The sequence below is a fragment of the Anneissia japonica genome, unplaced genomic scaffold (genome assembly GCF_011630105.1).
Source record: "Anneissia japonica isolate Jap-2015-1 unplaced genomic scaffold, ASM1163010v1 scaffold287965_len1858130_cov191, whole genome shotgun sequence".
Classification (NCBI taxonomy): domain Eukaryota; kingdom Metazoa; phylum Echinodermata; class Crinoidea; order Comatulida; family Comatulidae; genus Anneissia; species Anneissia japonica.
In genome coordinates this window covers 363,722-374,310 of record NW_022748342.1, presented here as the reverse complement: position 1 = coordinate 374,310, position 10,589 = coordinate 363,722, and the positions used below count along the sequence as shown (strand labels likewise).

The 10,589-nt window shown below is 33.6% G+C and overlaps 1 protein-coding gene across 1 annotated transcript in view; it reads left to right on the top strand.

Annotated features, from left to right (window-relative positions):
- LOC117120836 (MAM and LDL-receptor class A domain-containing protein 1-like) overlaps nt 1–10,589 on the top strand; it is a 100,266-nt gene that overhangs the window by 12,732 nt on the left and 76,945 nt on the right. Inside the window, exons 3-6 of the mRNA XM_033265923.1 lie at nt 43–130; nt 9,256–9,393; nt 9,504–9,820; nt 10,443–10,527. Of these exons, the coding sequence (XP_033121814.1) occupies nt 43–130; nt 9,256–9,393; nt 9,504–9,820; nt 10,443–10,527 (628 nt within the window). The remainder of the gene's footprint in view (nt 1–42; nt 131–9,255; nt 9,394–9,503; nt 9,821–10,442; nt 10,528–10,589) is intronic.

Sequence of the window (10,589 nt, the reverse complement as noted above, 5' to 3'; positions counted from 1 at the left end):
TATATATACTGCATGAATTCACGTTTCTTCTTATTTTGTGAGGTATTATTTGAAGGGAAGATACGTGCGAGTAGTAATGTTTGGATAAAACTCGGCAACATTGCACTTTTAAACAACGTGTGTTTTGACAGTAAGTATGTATTTGCTATAAATGTTGGTTTGTTAGAACTAAAATTTATATGCGGATTTTTTGCTATTAAGCCTACATCTGTTCAGGTTATACATTATAACCATTTACTGCTATATCGATATTTTAGTAGGGCTATTACAACTCATAATAGTATATTAAGTCAGTTAAAATTATCACGTGAAACATAATAGACCGTTGTGCTAAGTCCCATCCCTAGGATACTATTGCTAAGGTCCCTACAAAATTACAGCTTAAAAACGCATGTTTGTGAACATATGCGTGTCTCTGGCCGTCATCTGTCATATAGCCATTAGTTAAGTTATATTGACACTGGTCATTACGTACATGATCTGTTTATGAAAATTATGAAAACTATAAATGCTAGAAATTGATACATGTAATTTACTTTGTATTAGGCCTATATACCGAAAATATACAACATTTATAATAAGTTGACTCAAATATGATTAAAAAAGGACACGACAGCATAGCCTATTCTATATTAAAATCTCACCTTTAATGCCAGGCTTCCGAGAAAATGTTTATGCAACTGAAAAGGTCATCGACAAATTTTAATTAAAGGAAAAGGTGGAAATAGGTTAATTGCTATATCAATGGCTTTAGGCTGATTGCGCCTCCCCTTAAACGAAGTTTTAAATACTCAAATATGTCTTATTAACCGTCAGATAAAGAATATGATTGGTCGTACTGTAATCATATATTTTTATAAATTTAAAACAGTCATAAAATATAAATTGACAGAGTTTATTCAAATTCTTATTTATTATTCCGTACTTTTTATAAGCCAGTCTTGACGTCATCACTGTAACTCCCAACGTTATTTTCCTATCCCTACCCAAACCGTTAATTTGCTTGACCTTTTTGGAGTTTGTGTGCAAAAGATACAAACAATTTTATGTATCGTCATATCGCGCACCACGATGAATTCTTTAGTGTGTAATTTACAACTAGCACTCGCGCCTGTGGAAAGAGAGGACAGACACTCACCGAATCGCCGTTTGTTTAAGAAAGTCACTTCAAAGTCAATACTGTGTATAAAAATTAATTCTTTGAATCAATGGGCTCTTATAAACTAAAGAAACCCAGCATTTAATAGGAATATTATAGATCTATAAAGACTCGAGGAACGAATTTAAATGGAGGCAGAAGGCCGCCGAGACTTAGAGCCTTTCCTATATCTTAGCCTAGCCTAGATAGAATCATCACACGATTTTACCTGTCTGAACCGACTAAAAATGCTTTAAGATTTTTTAAATTTCTTTGACGAATTTCTATTAAACTAATGAAAAGTACTTCAAGCACAATCAAATAATATATTCATTCATCGTATCATACTGCAAAGGTAAAGATTATGGCTGTGTATTTGTATAGCGTACGGACCAGTCGATGCACTTAAAAAGCAATCTTAAAAGAACAAAAATTAAAAATATCCAAGAAAATATCCGAAATATCCGAAAATTAACAAAGAAAAACAACTGAAGAGACATAGAGAATACAGCAGAAGGAACCATACAGTGCCAATGTTCTGTTCTTCAGCACTCTGAGACCCTAAAGGGTTCACTGGATGATTCACGGGAGCTCTAGTGACACTGCTGGCTATACTATCTATGAAATGACCGAGAAGGAAAACAGATTAAAAAGAGCAAAACAGGTTTGGTAAACGCAATGATTACTAGAAACACAAGATAGAACTCTCCACAGATTGACTGATTGATTGATTGATTGATTGATTCCTTCCTTTCTAAGCCAACAGCGAAAAATTGCCACTTATAGGATGGACATAAACTAGATACGTAATAAGAACTCTAAAAATACAGGTACATTCCTAACTACAAGTAGAACCCCAAGGGGCCACTTTTCTGTGAAACGATGGGAAACATATCTTTTAACACTACGGCCAACACCTATTAAGAGGACACACCTTTTATAGAAAACAGGAACACTTTCTGAGTGTGCAAAAAAAAATAATTTAACCCCCATTTTCCCCATTAAGGGGGTAATGGGGCTAAAAAAAAAGAAAATATCGCTCACATTTATATATTCTTTGAGCAATACACTTCAATATTAAACCAGGTTGTTTCCCTCTGAATCTTTAGTGGACACTGGTGCCTAGTGCACGTGTTACTTCGTATAAATACAATCTTGTCAATTTTGACTATTATCAATGGGGATTAACTCCTTGTTTTACTTTTCATATATGATTCTAATCTGTACCGTACAGCCTGCACCCTGATTTCTAATTCGTTTCTCTATTCTATCTTGTGCATCCAATAAAATTCTCAATCTAAGAAAAAAAAAATACTTGGTCATTCACATTGCACTTGAAACAAGAAACAATATTAGGAGCATATTATACAAAATAGTTTTAATTACATATCTGAAGATTTTTTTTTTGCATTGCAAATTATTTTTATAAATTAGGTATAGTTCAACTATAGCTCATTCTTAGGTTCTTCTGCATTCCCTAACCATGTCTCAGCATGGAGGAAATATAATAATTTATTCTGATATACACTTTTATATAAGTGGCATTCAGCCGCGTAGGCGGTGCATTCATAACAATCATGAAAATTAACAAAAAGGCCTAAGAAAAAGATTCAACTCTACCATAGAAATATATACAAATTATGAATACATTTGAGCTTGCCCAAGTCGAATCCAAATTCACATTTAAAGAAAAGTGTTACAATATTAATTCAGATTGTTAATTAATGAAAAGCATAACAATTTGCTATGTAGAATAATATCGATTTGCTAATGATTCGATTTAGGCAAAGTCGACTTAGGCAAGTTAACTGTACAGAAAAAGAACAAACAGGAAATGAGTACCTTCAAAAAAGGAAATATGGTAAAACAAAATTAAATGATTCGAAAGAACGGACGAACTCTGACAGCTCAGCATACATTGCTCCTACAGAAACTCTAGGCCTACCTGTCCTTTCCCATGTGACTCCCAAACACACACAAACCCAACCCCTTAACAATCTTCTGCCAGATTGACAACTTATTAAGCATATCTCTTCTAAATCACAAAATCTTACAATATTCCAAAAATATCACAAAAAATACAGCAGAAAAACAATATATAAATTATTCATAAATCAACAACAACGTATGCTTAATCTTTACATTATATATCATGATCCATTTAAAATATCGTTTCTATGTTTCCATGCCTTTTTGATAAATGCTATACAAAATTTGTCGAAGATATTGTGCCAACATCGTTACCGATGTGAAAAGGATCAGTTCCTGCTTTAAAAAAAAATTAAATTTTGTGTTTAAATCACCAGACATGAAGTTTCCCATGGATAGTTGAATAATTGGCAATAAATAACATGTATACTCCCCGATCGTATGGCATGACGTTTGTTACAAGTAACTTTTTACACAAATTACATGTGCCATCATACTCATATATTTTCTTAATATTTCATTTTCCAAAGAGCATCATTTGAATCATCAAGTAGCCCTTTAAAGCACTTAAGCCATTGAGCATTTTTGGAGCATTGCTTTCATATATCCTGAAGAACCTTAATTGGAACCCACCCTAAATCCCCATATAAGGCCCCTTTGGCGTGTTTTTATTAGCTTTTAGCATACACCGAGCCACCTGCAACTGAAGCGATTCAAGTTTATCGATATCTTTCCTGCTTTCCTTCGATCATAATTCTGTTACATTTATTTAATGTTTGGCCAATATGAAAATGATCTGAGATGCTTCGCGAAATGTGGTACGAAGGTATTTATAAGTTTCAACTTCTGAAATATATTGTTCAACTAATTTCCACTTCTTAGAATTAATTATGCCCAAAACAGGCTTCACATACATACATTATGTATACGGACACCTAAACCATGGCTTTTAAGCAACTTTGTGAATTCATGCATGAGAATGCAGAACAATATAGGTGACAGTCTACCCCTGCTGGACTCCACTATTAATTTCAAAATGGTTATTCTCAATTATACCAAATATAACTTTTTCTTGAACATCTTGGTATAGGCTATCAATTGCTTTCCAAAGACGACCCCATACTAATATTCCACACAGCTAGTAACATACCTTCCCGCCAAACCGTATCAAATACTTTTTTGAAGTTTAAAAAGGCCATAAATGTCGTTTTTCCCTCAAAAAGACAAGATGCAGTACTTTTAAGAGTAAAAATGTTTTTTTTTATTTTTTTTTCTTATTTTAATAATTATTACTTAATAGTCACACATAATGTTACTCCATTTGTCAGTCCAGTTATGAAGTGAATTGTTTGCCATTGCAATTTCCTTTTCGATTGCTTTTTCAAGTCGAAGCCTTCGTTTTAAACTCTTTAGTGTTGGCACTTCCTTTCTGCAGCGACATGTGTATAAATAATATTTAGCTTGGAAAATAACATAGCTAGTACTAAGACAAACGCCGTCACCAAGACAATCTTTAGAGTTAAGGTTGTTTTGTTTCTTAGTAAAATTGAATTTACTTTTTTCCAGAAGTTTTCTGTAATTTTACAATTCCAAAAAAAATGTGTAATTGTCTCAGGCTCTAAATGACAAAGGGTGCAAACATTTGAATTTATTATTTTAGTTTTAAAAAGAAAATCATTTAAGGGCAGTATTCTATGTACAATCCTATATTGGAAATATCTGATTCTAGTAGATTTCAGACATCTGTTAGGGTTTAAATAGATTTCTGGCCAGTCTAAATCAAAATCATTGAACATCCTTTCCCATTTGCTTTTAGCAACTGGGTTTTTAAATACTGTATTTTTACTTTGATAAGAATTAAGTTTGCATACTTTAGAGGTTTGCATCATTTCATTTAACAGATGTTCTTGAGTATTTTTTATTTTATTGTTTATTTGGAGTTTTTCTTTCCAAGCTCTAGGGATAGCTTGAGTAATAGACAGGTATTCCAAAAAGTTAACACTAATTTCATATTGTTAAATTTAGAGGTTTTTTTCTATACACTCCTAAAGGAAGTACAACTGACTTTTCAAAAATAATACTTAAGCCAGAGTAATGTTTAAATTCTTTCAGGATATTTAGTGTGTTTTGAATCGAGTTGATATTTTTTAAAAACAGAGTGGTGTCGTCTGCATAAGCACTTATTTCTACCTCCATTTTTTCAATTTTGATACCTTCAATGTCGTTACTATTTCTTATCTTTGAATTTAAAATTTCACTACATAGTATGAAAAGGTATGGACTAAGGGGACAGCCCTGTCTAAGACCCTGGCTTACTGAAAAAAAGGAGGAAGAATGCCCGTTGTTGATTACACATGAAGAGATATCTGAATATAATACCTTAACAAAATCAATAAAATCTTTCCCAAAATTAAAAAACTCCAATACTTTTAATATGAATGGCCATTCTAGTTTATCGTAGGCTTTTTCAAAGTCAGCCATGAGGATCATACCTTCCATGTTGTTCTTGTTTATATGTTCAATAGTGTCAAGTCAAGTAGAGTAAGTCTGATATTTTCACCTATGAATCGGTCTTTTAAGAAGCCTGTTTGCGAATGATGGATAATGTGAGGGAGCACTTCTTTTAGACGATTAGCGATCATCTTAGCAATTATCTTCTAATCCGTGTTGAGTAAGGTTATCGGCCGCCAGTTTTTTAGATATGTAGAGTCTTTCTCTTTTTTTGGTATAAGATTTATAATACCTCTACGTTGATCAGAAGACATGATGCCATTTTGTAACGAGAAATAGCATGACTCTATAAAGATCTGGCTTATATCACAGAAGAAACATTTATACCATTCGGTTGGAAAACCATCTGAGCCCGGGGATTTGTTATTTTGCATTGATTTTAACACTTTGAGACATTCATTTATTGTGAATAGTCCTTCACATGATTTTTGTTGGTTTTCATTTAATTTTTGACAGTTGTCATCATTAAGGAAATTCTCAACTATACATGCTCTTAAAATGTTGTCACATCATCGTAAGAGTATAAAATCCTCCTTGAATTTCTGTTACATGGAGTCAGAGAAATACCTCTCTAGTTATTCAGATCCCTGCGGTTTCCTTTTTTATATATCGAAAAAATAATACTTTTGTTCCATTCGGTAGGAATTTTTTAAAGAGCTATGATTCTATTAAATTATTGAATAATTTAAGAATATATTATTATATCTGTTTTGTTTCTCTTAATACACTTCCTCCATGGTCTCAGTAAGTTGTTTTGTATGGAACGCAAAAAAGGCAACTTCAAACACAGTCGATTTTCAACAAGCACAGTCTGTTTTCGGTTTCTCAATAAGTTGAGATCAAGGCTGTTTCATATCATTTTAGAGCTTTCTACATATTTTATGTCATAAAAAATTATATAAAACTGCTATCAAAATCTGTACCTAAACTCAAAGGTAATTGTCTGAGCCCATGAAGCATGCTCTTTAAATCAGAAAAAATGATTCCTGTACTTCTGACCTTACGTAATTATAATAACCGAACGTGATAACATGCAACATGCAGCCTATTTTCTTTTAGAGGTCATATTCTCTTTATCGAAATTCATCGCGAAGTTAACATACTAGAGAGTAAGCAAGCGAAGCGAGCGCACCCGCTAGTAATAGTAATAAGACTAGCAGCAGTTTCTAATTGAAAGTAAAATGCTGTGAGTATGCAATTCATGTAAATACTAATAGATAGATGTGCTTGTTGAGTCAATAAATCAAACAAAGAAGAATGCAGCAGAGATTTTTTGGAGTTCTGTTTAATGCGTCTCAAAAACTGATGACAGAATATCAACGTATACTCTTATCCTTAGTTCAAGTTTAAGTGCAACCACACATCTGTAACGGTTGACACTGATACAAGTGACGATTAACTGTAAATCAATGAAAATTAAACTCATCTAATAAGGTATATCAGATATAACATACGGTAATAAATAGTGATGAACATTAACATAAAGACGCTTCATGCAAAGTACAGCCTGCACCGTATATGTTCTAAATAACAAAGAACTTGATAATTATTAAAGGATGGTTGACTACATTATATTATTAATTTTAACAACTTTCAATCTAGAAAATGAAGTTTATTTACCGTACAGTTGATCCCTAATCTCTGTGCAACTCAACAGCTACATTGAACATCTATGTAGTCATAGCATTTACTTCTGGAAACATCCTAAATATCTTATGACAACAATCCCCGAACACCTAAACAAATGTTAATAACAATGAACATCTCAAAACTTTATACAAATGATGTGTACTATAATAGGCTAGCCTAAGCAGATAGAAAACACCTTCTCATTCCAGCGTGAAGGCCGAGCACTCACATAAATGCTCCTATAAACACAGCAATAATAGGTTTAGAACTATCCGAAATACAGCCTTAATATACTGCTTAATGAAATGACACATGAATCATTCTTACTATATCTCTAAGCATACAGAGAAACACCTTCTGAAGCACAATTATACTTGTTACTTAAAACATCAAAGTATAGCCTGACGTTTAACAGCCATATTGTGTAAAACTTTCTTACACGGCTAAACTAGAGGGCGACAGACGTAAATAATGATAGGAAGTGAACTTGGCATTAACACTCCCACACCCAATTGCGAAACTAAGCAATAAAACAACATATGACAAATTCACTTCAAATGCTGAGTCCTAATTGTTTTCCACCAGAATACACAGTTTAGACACCGGTCTCTCCAGTAGCGCTGATTGCGTCCTCACCATACACGATCGAACATCTCCTTTCTTATCTTGGAATACTGTCTCTACGACAGCCATCACCCACGCTTAATGCCTTAACAAAGCCTCTAAGCGCTTCACATTATTACCCCGGTCATTGGATCAAACACATATGGAACACATTGAACACTAAATGAAATTATTAAATTAAATTATATCGCCATAATATCTGTCTCTTATACACATCTACATGTGATGTATGTACAAGCGTAAAGTGAGGGCGCTATTATAACTCATTCGTTGTTGCACAAATTTTTTAGGAAGCCAGAAATACTGTGTCTGAAATCAGACAAAAACATATTGGGGTTTCCCTTCTTTAATAGCTCGTAATGTTTTTGTTTTGTTTTGTTTTGTTTTTTTTTTTTTGGTACACATGCAAGTATGCAGCATTATGGGGTTAACCCCAAAATAAAAAAGATAAAAAAAAACACATGTATAAAATCGTACACCCAAAAAGTCCCAAAATGTAGTTTTTTTTTTAACTCAGACAAACAAACAGACAGACACATAGACACACCTACACACACACACACCGACACACCCACAGACAGACGCGCGCTATTGCAATACCCTTCGCCTCTCATTTGGAGAGGCGAGGGTAATAAGGTTGTCGGAATAAAATAGGCACAACAATCTTTAATTATGTAAAATTACAGGATCACATGACCTATAATGGAAAATATTACAGAGGAGTGACAAATAAGAACCAGAGCCAAAAATCTTCCTGAGACGAATATTAAGCTTACTGATTAATTTATTAAATAATGCTTTATGCAAATTATTTAATATGCTATACATGTCACACTATTTTATTTTGTATTTTGTTAGCTGCATGACAAAATATATTCATTAATATTCTAGCCTATGTGGCAACGTATAAACGACTGACACTGTTAGTTATGTGCAGGTAAATTACGCGGACACCATTTTTAATAGAGTTTTAAATATTTTGAGGATTTTAAAGCTTAGAAAAACCTCGCATACAAACACACCCACATTTGATAATAACTTATATTACAATAATTTTTTTAAACTGCAGTTGACACGTAATGACGCTTAAGGTAAAAATATAAATGTTTACATTCGTAGGATAAATGTTTTTGTGGTTAAAAAGATTGTTTACACGTAAAGATAAAATTTGTAACACTTGTGGTCATTTTTACATCTGTGGTTGACTTGTTACGACATTTGCGGATATTTCAACATTTGTGGGTACACTTTTTTCACATATACGGACGCTACAGTCCCTCAGTTCAGAAGCGTTTAGTTGTAATAAGACAACGGATGTAGGTAAGAACGAAGGTAAGATGCTTTCCGCCTTATGCCGGGTTGTACTTTTAATAATAGCCTACTAACAACTAAACTTACTAACCATGTATTTCAATTTTTCGAAGATTTTTTATGCGACTTTGAAGACTCTTTTTGTATGGTTCAATCTAATAATGATAATGGTGATTGGCAACGGAACAGCGGCACGACAAGTTCAGGATGGACTGGACCAACAAACGACCACACCCTCGGCACATCCCAGGGTGAGTGTTAAGATACATAACAGTAAACACCAACTTATTACAACCAAAATAATGTATGTGTTACTTATACTCTGTATTGGTTTGTGCATATTTAACCTTTTGTTTTCCAGGACACTACGTATACTTAGAAGGAATTTATGGTCATTACCACTACTCTTTTTGGTTTTGGGGTCACAGTTATTTTCATCGTACTAACAACGATTATACTGTTCGGATGGAGACTCCAACTATACGTTCATCCAGCGAGGTTCATGACAGGTGCCTGGTATTCTGGTATCATATGTATGGGAATCACATCGAGACACTAAACGTTTATCTCTTACCGAATGGAGAACCTAATGAATCAGAAGTCTTTACAAAATCCGGTAATGGGTTTAACGTGTGGAAAACAGCACATGTCACTATAACCGAGACACGTAACTTCAAGGTTAGACAAAGATAGGTCTAATAATAATAATAATGTCGTTCTTATACAGCGCTTAATGCCTTAACAAAGCCTCTAAGCGCTTCACATTATTACCCCGGTCATTGGATCAAACACATATGGAACACATTGAACACTAAATGAAATTATTAAATTAAATTATATCGCCATAATATTGCGGCTAGTAATCAGCACAGTGTTGGAACCTATCAGGTACCCATTTGTACTCCTGGGTGGAGAGAGGCAACCGTAGATAAAATGCCTTGCCCAAGGACACAAGCGATTTGCACAGCGAGAGTTTCGAACCCCCGAGGTTGGGAGTCCAAGACACAACCGATGCGCCAACCACTTCTACACTTCTACTTTTATATAATTTGTTGAGATAGCACCACCAATATTATCCCTTGACCCTGGCATTGAAAGGATCTTTTAGGATTCATTTTATTATTTATGAAAGCCTATAATCATCGTTTTAAACCTTAATTCGTACATGTATATAAACACTTCCACTGCTACAAAAGCCGTTGGTCGCCACCACGATGACGATGATAATAGTAATAATAATGGCAATGATGATAATAATGTTGTGTACTTATTAAAGCAAACTATTTCGTTTAAAATTTAGATTATAATTGAAGGAACCAGCACTGGTTATCAAGGCGATGTAGCAATCGACGATATAAGCATATTATTTCAAAAATGTGTCATAGGTACGTAGACAGTCTTTTGTCTTATTTGTGTAATAGATATCAATCAATCAATTAATCAACAT